Source organism: Ciona intestinalis, chromosome 4, assembly GCF_000224145.3.
Source record: "Ciona intestinalis chromosome 4, KH, whole genome shotgun sequence".
Classification (NCBI taxonomy): domain Eukaryota; kingdom Metazoa; phylum Chordata; class Ascidiacea; order Phlebobranchia; family Cionidae; genus Ciona; species Ciona intestinalis.
The window spans coordinates 2016450-2034974 of NC_020169.2; the positions used below are offsets into that span (position 1 = coordinate 2016450).

Sequence of the window (18525 nt, forward strand, 5' to 3'; positions counted from 1 at the left end):
TGGATGATAATTTGGACAACCCATTACGGCCCACTAGGTTGAAGCAATTGCCGTTAAGTGTCTTGCCCAAAGACATACGTTCGCTAAGGTAGCAGCGATGACCCTTGAACCCATTTCCACTGAGTTAGAGGCAGGCGCGCTAACCACTTAACCACTGCGCCGGACATACACACATATATGGGGGTTACCATGCGTGGGTTAATTATACAGGCTGTGTTTGGTTAGCATATATGACTTATCATTAAAAGATAAGATAGTTACACTTGACTTGGCTGATAAAATGAGTCATATGTTTAATATTACCATTATCAGCTTATGTACACCAGCAGTTAAAGTTTTAAGATTATACCATTGATATAGTGGGACAGTTTCAATAATGTAAAAATAAAATGTTATTAAAAATGATAAATATCTCATACATAACATAGACAAACTTTTGATATTAGTAACAATTTTCAATAATTAATCCAAGAACTTAAAACACAATTCAATTTCGTATGTTTGTACCACAAATTCATAAATAGAACAGCAACATATGGAAAATATATAAGTGACCCTATAGAGCACACATAATATATTTGAACAGCGATTAATGGACAACAACAGATGCGAATGGTAACCATGTAATAGGTCAGCACTAAATCACCTGCCAGAATTGGAAGTGGAACATGCCACAGTAGTCTTGAGAAAAACTTTGGTCTGGTGGGATGATACGATACAGAAGGTCATCATTTAGTGATAAAGATGCTATTGCTGCCAGCAACCAGCAGTCACCTGGATAAATTGGTTGTGTACATGTTATCGTATACTTTATGTGGGTTTGTTTGAAAACTATACAAAATGCAAATGTGTTAATAGGCCTATGTGGGCTATGTCATACAAAACGACATAAAAGTAAGAGGAAAACTAAACAATTGTTTACCAAAACTTAGATGAACTTTAATTTTAATTTATAGAAAAACTGAGGTCTTACATTCATTACATTCATATCATACGGTTACTGGTTATTTTTCTAAGAGGGACAGAGTAAAATGTATTTACAAAAGGTTATAAAGGAAAACCAACATAAAATAAAATGAAGTAAGATAAAAAATAGAAACTGCTCCATAAGGGTGAGTTCAAACATTTTTGTAAACAATACTGCCAAACTGTTTTTCTGGTTTTAAATCAAAATTCACGAAAAAAACATATCATTGTGTTTATATTTACCAAGTTCTCCTTGCATGATGTCAAACCTGCTAGCTCCTCCAACAAACAGCTGTGGGTCGTTAGAAATATCCTGCAGCAAACAAGGATACCTTATTATGAGCCATTCATTTTTTGAGGCCAAGTACTATTGTTACAACTTGAGGCCAAGTACTATTGTTACAAAATATAAATATATTCCACAATTTAGGTCAGGGTTATTTCATTCCCAAAACACAATTGTTTAGTAGTATAGGCTACTCAATACTCATCATACTATAAAAAATAACTCATATTAAAATTCATCAAAAAAATCTTTAAAAATTCCATATATAGTAGGGTGGGGGAAGATGGGACACCTTTTCAATCTATTTTCTCTTCCAATTTGGTAGTAAACAAACATTCAACGATTTTTTATAAAACTTTATCCTCACGGCTCCCATAGACCGTTGTTAATTGTTGAAAACACGATCAGGATATTTGATAATTATGTGTCAAAGGTGTCTCATCTTCCCTCACCCTACTATATATATATCAAAAATCAAATGTATTTGCTCAACTCAAAAATCCAAACCAAAGAATATTAATTATTATTTCTGAATAACTTTAAAAAACTTACATGTGGCCTTTTCCATTCGACGTCCATTCGTGGGCGCTGGTGTGGGGGGCTATAAAAGAGAGCATTCCCGTCCGCTGGGAACTCGGGATCTTCATAAAGTATTTTCTTCCTAACAAGTTCTTCTTTAACTTCAGAAACTGTTTTATTTTGGATGTCAATTTGCGGGTTCCTTTGTTTGGTGGCACATTGGTATCTGGACATAAATTTTGTTATTGCATGGTTATGTTATAGCGCAAAGAATGGAATTTATATTTTAAGCATGCATCATTATAAAGTTAAGCATGCAAAAACAACACCACCAAAACAAATATATTTAAAAAAAAACGAAAAAAAAATCTGGAAAATTTTTTAAAAACATATAGAACTAAAATTCAAATAAATTTCAAACATAAATTAAATTGCAAGTTCACAATTTCAGTTCAAATTTTTCCAAACCTAAATTCTTGTGTGATTTTGTATAGCCTAGGCATCTCTTTATATACCATGCAACCACACACAATTACCTTTTTGGTCCACCAGTTTCTTTAGACTGGTGCCGAACTGCTATTATAACGACCATATTTACCAATACTACCTCCACCACCACCATAACGTGGTGCAGCCGGTATGGCGCGTCGAATGGTCTTTTTCTGGTAATAATACGGCATTCTCCTACCCTAATTATCCCCTTTAAAAAACGAATGAAAGAATAAAACGTGTTTTTTTATTGTGGCGGGGAAAAAGGCAGTCGTTCTGTTTTATTCTCCTCATGCCAGCTTTTGAGTTACCATTTGTGAATGTATGTTACTTTGTGGGTGAATTTTTAGAAAGGATTTTTTATTTTTTGTATGTATGGTTGAATATTTGGCAACCCATAAGTGACCACCGGGTTGGAGCAAATGTCGTTAATACCTTAAATGGTTTTTGAGTGATGGTAAAAAAACCATTGCGCGATTGCAGATATTTTGATTATTTCGATAACTCAAAAACCATTTGAGGCATTGGACCAAAAGTTGATTTGTTAAACTTGTACGGTCATTTGACATCTATTGTGACCGAGTAGCGTTTCCCAAAAATATCTGCAACCGTTTGCAACCGCGTGCAACTGTTCGAAATCTTTAGTTCAATCAGGGACCCCAGAATCATAGCCATTGTGCTGTAGTCTGTAGTGAAGTCCCTTTATAATATAAACAACTAGAAAAATAATCGGTAAGCAAATAATTTTAAACATATAAAATAACAAAGAAAATTAAAGCAAACGTATTAGAATTGGCATGTAACTCAGTTACTGTTGCTCTACAGTGGTAAGTAACTGCCTATAGTGCACAACTTAAACCTCAAGTGAGTTAAAATGCATTTATATCATACACCCTTACTCCTGTTATTATAAATGTAATTCAATTATATATATATATATATTTGTAATGTTAATAAAATAAAAATGTGCAGCCTGACGAAGGTTAGGTTTTGCTCAAGTAAAGGAACAAAAACTGGTAAGACATTTGGTATCTGTTAACCTGTACTTCCTTGCATTTAACTCACCGGGTAACTGTCACTGCGGTTTTTACTGCAATCAAATTGCTCTTTTGTTTATGCAATGTTTTGGTGGAACGTCGTTTTTCAAGAACTCTTGCTTTTTTTGGTGTTTCCACTTTTGCTGCAACATCAGAACTTGCTTCTGTCTGTTTACTCATTTTATATCTAATTCCCTGAAAGTAATGACCTGTTTGTTGTAAAGTTTCTTCGAAATAATACTAACAACACTGTCACACAACTTAGTAACAGACCAAACTTTACAGCGACTGAAACTGTTCTGGTGATTCAGACCAAAACAATTTCTTATATACGACACAGCGTCACCTGGTGGTTGTACATCCACACATTATTTCATTTGATAAAACGGGGATTTTCGCAATTTATAACACAGTTAAAACACGAGAATGAGTTGGTGGAATAGACAACAGGATCTGATAATGTCCTATCGCGTTTGTTTATTCGTTGCAAAACAGTAAATTCAAGCTCCCGCTATCGCCCCCTCAAACAGATTTGATCACAAGAATTTAAGAAGGGAAACTCCAGGTTGCGGTACAGAAACACCTAGTTGTTGAACCAACGTTGCACTAGCAATAGTTATTTAAGCAATATGCTAACATTAAACGCGTTAGTACAGATATGAAATTCGATACCGCAAACCTAAAATGACCTATAGCCTAGACTTTGTTTCATATATACATAGCCGAAATACCATTATTCAAAACGCGTGGTTTAAACATAAAAATTTTTATCACATTTAACATAACCATAAATTTAGGACAGCCACATTTTGACATTGATCCCTGAATTTGTCCAAGCCAAACCATGAATATTTTTTCAAGCTGCTATTTTGTGACAAGTCACCTGAATGAACGATAAATAATTTCGGTATGTTCATGGGAATGTAAACCTACAATTACCCCTTGGGCGTTGCGATAAAACGCCTTTGTTTGCGTGCTGTTTGTATATGCCGGCTACACTTAAGAATATAGTATTGGTATACAGTGAATCAGCAGAATGAGACTATGGCAGTTTGAAATTCGAAGTTTTAAATAAAAAATGTAAAGAAACGATAAAGTGAGAAAGAAATTCGTTTGTTAACTTACAAACCTGCATGTAGTGATTTCAGTTTATCGTATTTCTAAAGATGGAATCTGAGAACACGAAATGGTAAGTCGTCGCATATCGTTACGCACATTGTACTGTTTTGTCTCGTTCATGAACATACACACTTTGGAATTACCGATATACTGCTAGCAGGTTATACCGTTATATTTTCCAATCGTGTTTTACCGATTAGCGACAGCAAACAGCTGTTTACTACCAAACGGGACGATAAAGGGGGGTGAAAACGTGGACCATTTTACCCCGACCTACTATATATCAAAGACATGATAAAATTTGGGAAACCTGAATCGTTACTAAATCCACATAAAATTGTAACCTCCACATTTATATTTCAGTACCGAGGCTACCCTGCTTTTGACGCCTTTGCCAGCGGCCAGGTTCAACGATATGAAAGAAGTCAGAAGAGCAGACTCTCCATTACCTGCTGTGCCATTACCGCCAAAAGTGCTAACACGCAGCAAAGACGCAAATGCAAAACGTCTTTCTCACAACAATAACAACCAGCATGCGAAACTTAGTGCTTCTTGTGACGATCTCAGGCAGCACCCGCCTGCAAAACCAAGCCGCAAAAAGTTGGGAAATTTGAAAATGAAAAAGACTGCTTCTATGGACTTTGATACAATCTCATGGGCCACGTCGACAGTTGAACCTCTTTTGACAGGTAGAAGTGAAATGTTATGTTTTTACCAGCAATGTTATAGTAGTGTGGGATATAAGATGGAATGCCGTTATCACCTAAATCCCCTGGTGGTGTTTAGAAAAGTTTCCGGTCGTGTTTTGAACAATTAACAACGTTCTTTTATATAGACGCTGCGCTGCGGTTATATAATTCTGTGTATAATGTTTGTTTACTACCAAATGGAACGATAAAATATAACGAAAACATATACTAACCTACTCCACCAAACTATGCCTACCTTTTATTAATTACAGATGTTCACGGACCAATAGACCACAACAGTGTGCATTACGCTGCCACTAAATTCCCGAGCAATCTGGCAATTCATGATTACGAAGAATTAATGGAAAACGTAAGTTTCTTAATTGTATATGGTATGTCGCATACTGAGTAGCTTGTTACTATATACTCCTGAATGGTGTTTTAAATATAGCGCCTAAATACTGATGACGGGAAAATCTCTATGGTTTAACTATTTTTTTAAAACTATTTTCCTTTTCCGTATTTTATACTACGTCATTAGCCTGTACCCCTAGTATGACGACATTGGGTTTTCAATAAGACGAGTTCATAATCCGGAGATATAATCCGCCAGTCAGCGACAGCCCTAAATGCACGTGCATTTGAAGGGACTACTATACTGCCGACCATGCGGCTTGTCGATAAAGCGATTACATCATACGGTAGCGACCGCCTCACAAAGTCCTGAATTTCCAACGTAAATCCTGCTTTCAGAGAGGCAGGTTTAGTTTAGTCGAAGTTTGCGCGCGTGGAGTGGACTGCAGGTTTTATTAGCTGTTACTGTATACATTTGCGTTGTGAATATGCCGCAGGTCAGCATTTTTTGGCAAATGTTTAGTGAGAAAAAGTGTAAAGAATTTAGAATGATATATAATATATTTTCAGATACACGTTGACAACAAATCAGACTGCGCAGGAAATACGACGATCAGCAACGCATACCCGTGCCCTCAGATCAACTCGATTTCCCAGCAGTCTCCTAAATCAGTCGTATCATCTCAGCAAGATCCGCGCACTAACACCAGGTATATAATGGCTTAGGGTTGCGTTTGAACAATTTTGTGCCATCGACTGTCACGAAAAATTTCCGAAGAGCCCCTAATTTATTCGGTATTGATTTTCAAATTGACAGGAACAGTTTTTACGCTGCGTGCGCAGTGCAGCATAAAGCAGACTTTGGCAGGTGGGGTAAAAGGCCCTTTCGCTATCCGATGACCATTGTGAGCAAGTTGTGTGTAACCGCAAAGAATAGATGGGGTTGGGTTTCACATTATGTTGATTGTTATGGCGGCCTTAATCGTCTGTAATGTGTTATGATGAATTTGGTTCGAAAATTCGATCCGTTAGATGTCTTTTTTGCTTTATACGCGTTTTGCAAAAGGTTTTAAGGCGTAGTAAGTAATTGATTTTTTTCTGAAATATGTTGAGAAATGACAGGTACCCACGATGTATCAGCACAGGACTTCGAGCCGTCAGTCCTTTTCCTTATCTTGACGGTGATCGGTAATTGCAATTCAGTGTCATTGTCGTGTTTGGATAGATTGTATTAATTTCGTATTCTAATCGTACCAGTCAGTTAACGTCGTTGTTGGATGTACTACTGCAGTGTTCAATATTTTAAATACCTTTATTTTTTAGGGAAAGGCAGAACCCGATGTATACCGGTATACGAGCAGCCAGTCCAATCCAGAACACGTTGGACAGTTCTTCCTTCTCCAAAATTCGGTCGACACGACCAGTAGTTGGTCAAAAATGTGCTTGCGCATTAATTGCGGGCATGATCACTGCGGTCTTAATTAGTTTGCTGTCATTGATCTTAGTGTTTCTATTTTTCATCGGTCTTCTGAGGCCTCTGAACTTTCCAAGTAAGCTTATAGGATTTAGATTACAATTTTTAATCACGCAAGAAGTCGCTGGCTTAATTAAGAATGAATCCTCTGTAGTAATCTGACTGCGGTTTTTCAGACGCGATTGATCAAGAAAGATTTATTGATCTCGAAAATGAAGTCAAACTTTTAAAACAAACCATGCAAGCAGAAGACGTCTTACTAAACAACAGTCTCTTAAAACAAAATGCAACGGTAAGTACACATGTCTAAAATAATCACATTTCGCTACGGTTCTGTTTTGTCAAAATTTATAGTTTCATTTTGAGAACACTTTTCTCGCCTTTTAATTCTAACCACACTGTAAATATTCCACCACCACAGATTATCGATCTGAGGGCGGACTTAGCGAAAACGACTAGAAGCCAATTGGAAATAGACAATCAGGAAATCCGACGTCAGCTGACCGAGGTTATGACTTCGTTGAACACGAGCGAAGTGGAAAATATATTCGGTAGCCTTTCAGGTAAAATTATCACCATTTGGACTATAAGTGAATCCACATGGGCAAGGCATTTCAATACATGAATGATTAAACAAGTATAGTAGGGTGGGGGAAGATGGAATATCTTTAGCACAAATAAACAAATATCCTGATCGTGTTTTAAACAATTAACAACATTTTATGGAAGTCATGAGGATACGGTTTTATAATTCTTTGAATGTTCTTTGTTTACTACCAAATGGGACGAAAAAAAAAAGAATAAAAACGTGTCCCATCTTCCCCGCCTACTATATATATTACTTATCGATGCATCACGGGGCAAATAAAAGACGTCGTTTAGACATGAGCGATCTGTTTCATACACATCGTTTGCTGTACCACGAGGTGTAATGAGCTGCCGCGTATGTAACTTTGTGAGGGCATTATTTTCTTGATATTTGTTCTTTTTAAATGTATTGCTAATAATTTAGACAACCAATAAGAGCTAAGCACGAGCAAGACACATAACGCCCATCGCTTAAAAATGATGTAAAATATACGAAGAAAAAACAGTAACCCTCTTACACTCGTAGTGAGTTATTAATATGTCATTTATTTATATATAGTAGGGTAGTGAAGATACAGGACACCTTTTCATTCTATTTTTTGTCCCATTGAATAGTAAACAAAGAACATTAAAAGATTATAAAACTTTATCTTCACGAATCCCATAAACTGTTGTTAATTGTGTAAAACACGATCAGGATAATTAGATATAATATGCTAAAGGTGTCCCGTCTTCTCCTACCCTACTATAGTATTTAGCATTTACGACGTAGCTATATAGCTTATATATTCACTCAGGCCAAGCGATGGCCAGATGCAGACACGAAAGCTTTTCGATCGGCAGCTCATCGGTGCAAGATGTAACGGACAGTGGGGAATACTACGCAGATGAGGTAAGTGACGTCAAAAATACATGTGACGTGAGTAAATAGTACACGTGACGTAACGACGCAAGTGATGTAATTCGTCAAAACCAGCAAATGTATGAACGGCAAATATAAAATTTGCACATAATACCACATAATTATTAAACTCCTTTCTGAAACATTGTATCACTGCGGCAAAGTTTCTCTCCCCTTTTTCAGGCAAGTTTGGCTAAGCTGTGTATTTCATGGATTTTCACAAATTAACCATTTAAAAAAAATCATAGCTATAACATGCCATTGCTTTAGTTTAATGCTTTAAATACTCTTGGGCGTTTTTGGTGATTTTTCTAGGAATTTAAACAGTTACATACCTGATGCGTTTTCTTCACTTTTTGTATTGATGCAAAAACTAAATGACAAGTCGTCGGTTTCGTGAAGGAACAGTCGAACCGTATAGTGTTAATAATAACAGTAATACAGAATAGGAACTTAACAACAATGTTATTCTTCTGGCGAGTGAAATAAAATATGCATGTGATAAAAACTACGAAAGCAAGCATAGGTACAACCAAAAATAAAACAACAATTAATCAAAAACTGTACAACAATATATTAACGCCCAGGTTTGAAACGAGCATTCTCTGACTGGCTCTGTAAATTTTTCGTTCGCATTCTTTTCTCGGTTCTGAAGATTTTTCCACATTGCAGAATTTTATCATTACCGGGGCGACTTGTTCAAGCTCTTCAGGATTTGTCGGTTCCATGGAGACGAGAAGGACGACAGAGGGCGGCGAAGAAAGGACCTACTTCAAGTGCAAGTGTGTGCGCATAAATGGCTCTGCTGCGCCACCGTCCGGACGAGTGGAATGCAGAATAGATTACTGGCAGTGTCCGTTGTCGCTGGTCTGACCTCTTTGTGCAATGACTTTCCAGTAAACGTGTTTTTGAACGCCTTTTAAATCCTTGTATTTGCGGTAGTATTAAACGCGAATGAACTTATGCCCAGTTGTGAGTATAGCGTTGTTAAGTACTACACGACCTCGTCAACTTTGCCTCCGTTTCGCGTTTCTGGATTCACAGAATTCGTCCCGGATTGGTCATTGGTCTGCTCTGTAAGACTCCGCTTCTCCGGTGATAGATTAGGGTTCGGAAATGGAGATACGGATAGCAGAGGAGAAGGCAAACGGCTTACACAGGTTGGGGGCTCGTGGTGCGTGATGGCCAGCATTTGTACGGCGTCGTGGCTCGACTTTCGTGGCGCGCAGTTGGAATGGCTGGCGCCACGGCGTCTGCGGTTTCGCCTTGCATGGCATGACTCGGTAATTTCGCTATTATTGTTGCAGCGTCTACCGGTTATGGATTCCAGGAGACTGCGACGGAATCCCGGTGCAGCAAACGTGTATATAACTGGGTTAATGCAACTATGCATGTATGACATACACGCGCCCACTTGTTCTATTGTAGCCGTTGTTATCCACTTATTTACGTCATTGTAGAGGTTTGAATAGTTTCCAGATATCTGAAAAACGACAAAAACGAAATGAATTAAAACGACGCTCAACAATCCAAAATATTTACATATAGTAGGGCGGGGGGAGATTTAAAATTTTTCATTTTATTTTCTCGTCTCATTTGGTAGTAAACAAAGAACATTCAAAGAATTACAAAATCTTATCCTCACGACTCCCATAGACCGCTGTTAATTATTTAAAACAAGATCAGGATGTTTAGATATTATGTGCTAAAGGTGTCCCATCCCCCCCCCACCCTACTATAAATTAAGAAAGCGGCTATATCAGACACATCATACACATGTAAGTCTGATAGCTATATATAGAAGCTATACCTTTAAACCATAATATAAAAAATGGTTATATAGGCGCATCCTAATTATGTTATACTTCTATGTTAAACATTCGTAGCTCTATACAGAACTTTTAGTTTAATTTTGTTCTGTCGGGTAATTCGATGCAGAGTACACGGCGAACTAAAGTCGTTACTATGTACGCAGTTTACGTGTTAGGGGCCCAAAGCTAGCCCAATAATGCGCATTTTCGCGCTGATTGCTGCGTAGTAGCCTGCCGAAACACTTCTTGTCGGCGCCGGTTTTAGATCGGTTGGAACGTGTTTTCCTGCTGTTTCCAATAAGTTGTATACTTTGCACCTCGGAGTACAGGAATACATGTGTATATCAGTAACATTATACCCATAAATAACGTATGTTAAGTCTACAAAAGTGAAAGCTAGACATAATACAGGCTACCGCATGTTTAAATATACTTGGACCAATGGATTGTTTAAATGCACTTGGACCAAACCATCAGACCAGGAATGATTGACATTTGAAATTAGGTTACGGTATAGACGGGTAGAGCTATCTTTATATAAGAGTTATATACTTCTTCAGTGGAGCGGTAAATTAGTAATAAAAATACTTAAAACAAATGCCCATCACAAATAAAATCATAATAAATACCCTTGAGGATAAAGAACGGTTGAATTATTGACAAAGACAGTTGTGTAGTTTAAAAACCCCTGACAAAATATCGTCCGATACATAACCGTCAAGCAAAACCACGAGACTATATATATAAACGACGTTTCTACGAAGAATCTTCATTTATTTGACGTTTTTACCAAAAGTATATTTATATTAATAAACAACAGATTAATATTAATGTTGGCTGTATAGGTAATTGTTGTTTTAATATGTTGGTTCTATAATGCGTTAAGCCTTCGACTTATTTAAAAATAGGTAACAAGCGAACTAAAAATACGATACGGGTCAGATCGTTAAACACACAAAAACTTTTACTGCAAATAATGCTGACGTTAAAACGACAGATGACGTCACGAATTAGTGTATTATAGATTAAGCCTTAATTTCGAGAGTGCCCAAATCCTTAAGAAAAGGTTATATATATTCTGCACTATATAGGTTAATGGAGGCTTTTGTCTTAAAATTTTGTGCAGTAATTCCATACAACTTTATAATGTACAATTTTGTTAAATTTGATATTACAGTAGGGTGGAGGAAGATGGGACACCTTTTCATTCTATTTTATTTTCCCGTTTGGTAGTAAACAAAGAACATTCAAAGAATTATAAAACCGTATTTTCACAACTCCCATATACCGTTGTTAGTTGTTCAAAACAGGAACATGATATTTGAAGGTTATTTGATAAAGTTGTTTACACAGTACTATACTCTATTCTTACCACACAGTACTATATACTATATTCTAAAAGCGTGAGTCCTATGACCAGGCACACTAGCTGGGGAACGGTGGTTTAGGCTTGAGTTGGCCCATTATACCCCATTTTGATAACATAGTCACACTTTCGTTAACTGAACAAAAGCACTTTTTTTTCGGACAACGTCCAAAGGTCAAGGCATTTGTGTATTTTTTCATTTGTGTAATTATTTAAATGTATTATTGTGGGGTAAGTTGGAACATTTGCCTGTTATGTCTTATATTTCCTAATCGCGTTTAGAACAATTTACGAAGCTGTTTGAGAGTCGCGAGAATACGGTTACACAATTCTGTACATATTTTTTGTTTACTACCACATGTACCATCTTACCCCAACCTAATTTATATAAAGATAAAGTTGTTCACTGACTACGCCTATTTTCTTCCAATTAAATGTAAATATTTAACTGTAAGCGTGTTTTAACAACTGCTGCTTCGTCGCTATATCTTGTATTTTCGTTTAAAATATTTCAACATTTTCGCTATGGTAATCGGAAAGACAAATGAAGTTATTATTATTATAACAATACCTTCATCATGCGATACAAATGGTGGGGAAACCAGCATAGGAGAAAAGCAATATTCAAGCATAGGACCATGATCGTTGTTTTCGTGTACTCCTTCTGTTCATTCTTGCCCCCCACTATATCCCTGGTGACGAACATAGAATAAGATTAGATTTCCGAAATTCACTGACGTAAGTCATCAAGAATAATTTAAAGCCAGCATCTCATTTACTTGTACAATTACGCGTGCGGCGGCGGGCAGCGGCCGTGGTTGGAGCTATAGAATTTTGGCTTTCAGATGAAACGATGTTTTGACTTAAACTTGTCCGCATCAATAAGTCATCCTGGCCCATAGGGAATACGCGTGATCTCACCGATTCCGTTTAAATTAGATTGTAGACTCGTTATTGTACTACCCGAAACACAGTATACGACGTCAGTTGCATATATCTTGTAACGGATCGAAATAATACACGCAGATCAATACATATGAAAGTAATATTGTAAATGCAATATCGACTTAGAAATTTGTTTTTGCCTAAATAGTAATTTTGCATTGAGCACAACATTTAATGGAATGCCTGTAACGTAGGTTTCCATTTGCAAAATGATCAATAAAAAACAATTATTTTGTGCATAATACGCCGTGTTAGGTATACCTCACCTCATTAAGTGTTTTTGTACTCAAACACCTGTTAAATACCATCTGTCCAGTTTTAATATGTTTATATATCCAATTTCAACGTTCAGTTAAAACGCTCCTGATTGTACAATGGGTTTTAATCATGTGTGGCAGCATCTTTTGCAAAGTATTTATAGTAGAACGGGGGGGAGATGGGACACATTTTCATTCTATTTTCTCGTGCCATTTGGTAGTAAACAAAAACATCCAAAGAGTTATAAAACCGTATCCCCACAGCTAGTATAGACTGTTCTTAATTGTTTAAAACACATTATGTGATTTAGATATTATATGCTAGAAGTGTCCTGTCTTTCCCTACTCTACTAAATGTAATTCTGCCGACCGACTTATATTCTAAACGTCTATTCGCATTGAGTGCATTATTTAACCTCGAAACCATACGGTTCTTAATAACAAATATAGAAAAATTAACTTACACTCGTCGAGGTCTGTTGACAAGATAGCAAACTTCTCTTCCGATAAAAAAGTAAAAGTTTGCAACCAAAAGAAAGGGAACTAGGTATGTAATCACAAATAATGCAATCGCATAATCGTCGGCAGCCTTTCCGTCCGTCCATTCGCATATTCCGGCCAAGCGGTCTGCATATATAATGAGATCGTTATAAAGAAGTCATTATTTTAAAGCAGTGGTAATGAGTTCATGATACCGTCAAATTAAAGGACTTTTTCCAACCGTGTATATACTATTAGTTGACGTCATGGAAAATTCCAAAGTGGAAATCGCTGTTGTGGTAATCAATTTTATATGAGTAATGGCTCGCTGTTAAATAAGAAAAACAACACTGGCAAAAATACGTGATTTTTTTAACAAGCCTGGTTTAGGTTTTTTACCTGTCTGGTTCGGTCCGGATTCATCCGGTTTCGGTCGGTAGTAAACTAGATTTGGCGTGGAGACTACGCAGCTAATCACCCATACAACAACGAGGACAATACAGCCGAACGTCCTCGTGGACATCATGCTTCCCTGGAAGCGGAACGGAACAATGAGAGCCATGAACCTCATCCACGCAAGAGCGCACATAGTGAAGATTCCAACTGACATTGTAAGTACGCTAATAAAGTGGAGACTAGGGCAGAGAAAACTGTCAACACCCAGCGAGATGGGCGAATTGGACATCGCCTGTTGAAGAGAAATTCGTAAAGATAATTCTGTTTTATATATTGACAATATATAATATAGTAGGGAAAGATGTGACACCTTTGGAACATGATATCCAAATATTCTGATCGTGTTTTAAACAATTAACAATGGTTTAGGGGTTCCAGAGCACACGGTTTTTTAATTATTTGAATGTTCTTGGTTTACTGCCAAATGGGACAAAAGAATAAAGTGAAAAAGTGTACCATCTTCCCCCACCCTACCATACTGTGGAGTAAGATGGGATAGTGTAAGCACCTAAATCCTATATTTAAGGAATTCCTTACTGTTTTTTTAACAATTAACAACGCTCTTTTGAAGTCGCGTTGCTATACGGTCAAATAATTCTGTAGTAATTTTTGTTTAAAACCAAACGGGACATCTTGTCTTATCTCACCTGACTATATTGCACTATCGATATTTGCCGCATTTTTTCATTGTTGTTATAATATAAATAATTCATATATTATACAGTTACCTGGTATGGCGCGCTTGCTATAAGGTATATTAAATCCGCGGCTGCTAAATTGAGCACCAGCATGCTATGCACTGGGTGTTTAATGGCTCGCTGTGTCGTGACAGTGACATAGATGACCAGAGAGTTACCGACAAGTCCGATGAACAAAACAACGCCAATTACGATCGGGATCACGATCTGCCAAGCCTCCGAAATTTGCACCATAATTTCGAAGTTATTTTTTACGTTTGCTGTAAGAAAAAAATATTGGATTATTTTGGTAGTTGGAAACATTTTTGTTTTTTTAGATTTACTATGGGAATAAAAACTTTTGGTACCTATTATCTAGTACAGTAAATCGAAACATTTTTTTATAACTTTTTACTTCGGTATGTATAATATTGTAAAGTAATGGGACGCCTTTAGCACAAAATATTCAAATATATTGATCCTGTTTTAAACAATTAACAACGGTCTATGGGTGTCCTGAGGATATGGTTTTATAATTCTTTGAATGTTCTTTATTATTACCCAATGGGACGTGAAAAAGGAATGAAAAGGTTGCCTATCTCCCCCCATTTTACTGTACATGTCAAATTTAAAAATATGTTTTGTTGCTTTTAAACTTTTGTTGTTTTTCTTTAATTTTTTCTTGTTGCCATTTTATATGCGAGTTTGAAATGCGTCGGCAAACGCGAATAGATCGTTATGTTGACCGCATGCCTTGTTGTGAAGATAAATTGAACGCTTCGTGAAGAGTAAAATGTTTTAAACACGACAAAGACGCGTTCGCTTTCCCGCAATTCGATTGCTTAGTACCAGTGACATTGAAGGCTTGGAGGGGATTCAATTACTGGCTAGGTTTCTACATGGGCTTTGGTCCAAGCACGCAAGGATGGCGAACAACGGCTGTAACGCGGTTTTTGATCGATACATGCCAAAAAGCATGCTAGTTTAGGGCTCTCAGATCGCCAATTAGTGTACGCGTTACGGTAGCTACATTATACTGGGTGAAGCGTGATCCTTATAATCTGTAAGTGCTTTGGCAGGTAATTGTTTTGTATAGTGAAGTTGGGAAGATGGGACAACTTGTCGTTATTTTTTCTCGTCCCTTTTGGTAGTAAACAAAGAACATTGAAAGAATTATAAAACCGTTTCTCACGACTTCCATAGATTTTTGTTGATCATTTAAAACACGATCAGTGTATTTGGATATTATTGGCTAAAGGTGTCTTCACCCTACTATATGTTTATTATCTGATCTTTCCGCGTTGCACTGGTGTTCTGTGCCTCCAAAATATCCAAATTGACAGTATCTGACAGTGTGGGACATAAAAAATGAAATGTATAAATTGCGCATAACTGCATTAAGAAGAACAGATAAGCATTCTTGATACAGCGATGCGTTTGTTCGGTGTGTATTATGTGGCATAGAAAATTGAGTCTCGATGTAAATTTTGTCTAGACGTTTGGCACGAACTTAGTCAACTTTGTGTATAATGTATTTGATAACGAAAATGATACAAGCGTGTATGATTCATAAGAAAACTCTATTCTTAACAGGTTATAAAAATGTCGCTTGTCAACTCGATCTCAATTTTGTTCTTTTTTTTCCAATGCAACTTTGTTGCTATATAATATATAGCTTATGAGACACTAAAAGATAAATTGCCTGGAATGTCGTTGGTCGATTTGACATTGGTTTTTACATTTTTATTGCAAATGCGTCCCATACGGATAAACGGTACATTAGAGTATATTGCCTTTAAACACAGACGTTTCAAACAGATCTTATTTTTTCGATATATAACACGAAAACTATTATTGTATTTGTGTATCATATCAGACTATAACGAGTATTGGGTAAAACAAGCAAGCGATTCAAATTCTTTTACAGTAGGGCGAGGTAAGATGAGACACTTTTTTAAATTTATCGTGCTGTTTGGTAGTAAACAAAGAACATTTACAGAATTAAGTAACACTATTCACACGACTCGTAAAAGCGCGTTGTTAATTGTTCAAAGAACGATCAGAAATTCGGAGATTTTTGTGCGAACGCGGTAACCCATATTAACACACATTACTTTTTAGACAACCCATCTTAACGCACATTACATTACTTTTTGGCACCAATCATTTTTATGTCGAAACATAATGAAAAGTCGTGACCAGCGCTATGGGGTGTCGATTCAACTGACAGCAGGTTTTTCGACTTGTGAGAACAGCGAGTACATTATCTAATGCTGCTGTTGTATTATTTGGTGCTTTTGAATATTTTAGCAGATTCACCTGTTAAAGGTATTTATGGTGGTGTACAATTTAGCGTTTAATTTTAGAGGTACTGAAGTCACTTCAGTATAATATGGTTTACCGGCCCCACAGAACTTAGCCGTTTAAATATTCGCTGTCGGAAATAAACGTAAATAAAAGCAAAAATAAACGAACAATTCACGTCTTTCCATAATCTTAAATAAAGGCAGCAAACGGTAATTCTTTGGTATTTTAAAACGCATTTGGCGGTCGTGCTTTATTGCGTTTCAATGCAGGTTCTACAAGGCAAACATAAAATCCTGACATCTTGATTAAATACGTTGGGTTTTGCGCTACCACTTAGAGTGCATATTTTAGCAATATTATTTGTTGTGTTCATGAATTATTAACAACAGAAACATAAAACTGCTGTAAGTCTACACACCTATGCTATCGTCTATGTAAAGCTGAAATAGAAACCGCGTATATAGTAGGGTGGGGGAAGTTGGGACACCATTTTATTTTATTTTTGTCGTATTTGGTAGTAAATAAAGAACATTCAAAGAATTATAAAACTGTATCCTCACGACTTCTATAGACCGTTGTTAATCGTTTAAAAAACGATCAGGATATTTAAACAATATGTGCTAGAGGTGTCCCATCTTCCCCACCCACTATATACAAATTGTTCCAGAGATAAAAAAGTCATAAAAATGCAGTTGCGAGAGTCATTAAAAAACAGTTATTTACTGATGCAATTTTGTTACAAATTTTATGTTAAAATTTTTTTCTACCAAAAAATTCTACAAAAATATTAATCTATTTATAAATGTATAATGTTACTTACTGTTGGGGTGTACAGCTGTCGTAGTTTCGTTTGGCTGTTCGGTATCCATTTTAAACTATAAACACCTTTTCGTAATAACAAGTTAGATTTTAGATTTGTTCTGCGAAATGGCAAAAAAAATAATTGTTTTTTTATTGTGCATTTTTAGTTAGGAAATGGTTAATTAAAACAGATTTTTATACAGATACTGAAATAATACTTCGTCTAAAAGCCACTGGAAAATTTAGTGCGGTTTTCGATATATACTGCTATTAAACTGCATATATAAACCACCCTATACCAAAAAATCATTTCAAATCAACTCAAAATTGCAGCACCAACAGAAAGCATCGATTGCCCACCTACTCTGTTGCCACTGTCGCAAAAAATGGCTCGGATAATGAAATCCAATAGTCGCAGTAATTCGATCCGATATGGAAAAAAGTCTGTACGGTCAATCAGCCATACTGCATAATACATGAGCTATGGCTAAACGCTCACAGACTTTCACAAAGTCCAACACGGTTATAATTATTTTGACTATATTGCCCAAGCGAAAATGCAAACATGGCCAAGCCGCACCGTGATTAAGCCCATTAGCTGCGAAATAAACCCGGCGTCAAATTTGAGAATGGAGTAATACCAATTACCTTTGCTAATATAAAGTGTTCGGTTGGGAACACAGGCGGATTTATTTCATAAATTTTCACATATGAATTGTTAGTCAAAATAAAGCGGGAGATATTCGCAAGAGCTATGTATAGTAGGGTGGGAGAAAATGGGACACCTTTTCATTCTATTTTGTCGTCCCATTTGGTATTAAAAAAGCATTCAAAGAATTATAAAACCATTTCCTCACGACTCCCATAGACCGTTGTTANATGTTTAAAAAACGATCAGAATACTGTATTTGGATAATATGTGCTANAGGTGTCCCATCTTACCCAGCAATACTATGTATGAATAAACAGTTTTATGAAAACTTTCTTATTATATATTCATAAA

The 18525-nt window shown here is 36.4% G+C and overlaps 3 protein-coding genes across 5 annotated transcripts in view; 1 reads left to right on the forward strand and 2 right to left on the reverse strand.

Annotated features, from left to right (window-relative positions):
- The window catches only part of LOC100185355 (calpain-1 catalytic subunit-like), a 13197-nt gene extending 9662 nt beyond the window's left edge, over window positions 1-3535 (reverse strand). For 2 of the 3 annotated variants that reach the window (XM_026834230.1, XM_026834229.1), the window contains exons 1-4: window positions 3326-3535; window positions 1805-1997; window positions 1210-1279; window positions 647-774 (exon numbers count right to left, since the gene is read on the reverse strand). In XM_026834230.1, the coding sequence (XP_026690031.1) occupies window positions 647-774; window positions 1210-1279; window positions 1805-1997; window positions 3326-3477 (543 nt within the window). In that variant the 5' untranslated portion in view covers window positions 3478-3535. Of the gene's footprint in view, window positions 1-646; window positions 775-1209; window positions 1280-1804; window positions 1998-2307; window positions 2507-3325 lie in introns of those variants that run through there. The other variant, XM_026834231.1, reaches the window with a different exon arrangement.
- A 776-nt stretch (window positions 3536-4311) lies between these two features.
- On the forward strand, window positions 4312-9385 carry LOC100179998. The gene is made up of 9 exons (XM_002120152.5): window positions 4312-4486; window positions 4780-5105; window positions 5378-5475; window positions 6030-6169; window positions 6783-7009; window positions 7110-7225; window positions 7355-7496; window positions 8319-8413; window positions 9095-9385. Exons 1-9 carry the CDS (start codon window positions 4464-4466, stop codon window positions 9293-9295), a joined length of 1368 nt encoding a protein of 455 aa, XP_002120188.4. The 5' UTR covers window positions 4312-4463; the 3' UTR covers window positions 9296-9385.
- LOC100182330 (galanin receptor type 1-like) lies at window positions 8674-17643 on the reverse strand. The gene is made up of 6 exons (XM_002120086.4): window positions 17542-17643; window positions 14466-14695; window positions 13681-13969; window positions 13266-13428; window positions 12171-12291; window positions 8674-9905 (listed from the first exon to the last, which is right to left on the reverse strand). The coding sequence occupies exons 1-6, from the start codon at window positions 17588-17590 to the stop codon at window positions 9417-9419; spliced, it is 1341 nt and encodes a 446-aa protein (XP_002120122.1). The 5' UTR covers window positions 17591-17643; the 3' UTR covers window positions 8674-9416.
- Between the last annotated feature and the right edge of the window lie 882 nt (window positions 17644-18525).

Coding starts and splice junctions, on each gene's coding strand:
- LOC100182330 (XM_002120086.4), bottom strand. CDS start 17,590: ATGGATACCGAACAGCCAAACGAAACTACGACAGCTGTACACCCCAAC. Junction 14,696..17,541: donor GACAGCTGTACACCCCAACA/GTAAGTAACATT, acceptor TTTTTCTTACAG/CAAACGTAAAAAATAACTTC. Junction 13,429..13,680: donor ATCCGGACCGAACCAGACAG/GTAAAAAACCTA, acceptor TTATATATGCAG/ACCGCTTGGCCGGAATATGC.
- LOC100179998 (XM_002120152.5), top strand. CDS start 4,464: ATGGAATCTGAGAACACGAAATG. Junction 7,010..7,109: donor GAGGCCTCTGAACTTTCCAA/GTAAGCTTATAG, acceptor GCGGTTTTTCAG/ACGCGATTGATCAAGAAAGA. Junction 8,414..9,094: donor GGGAATACTACGCAGATGAG/GTAAGTGACGTC, acceptor TCCACATTGCAG/AATTTTATCATTACCGGGGC.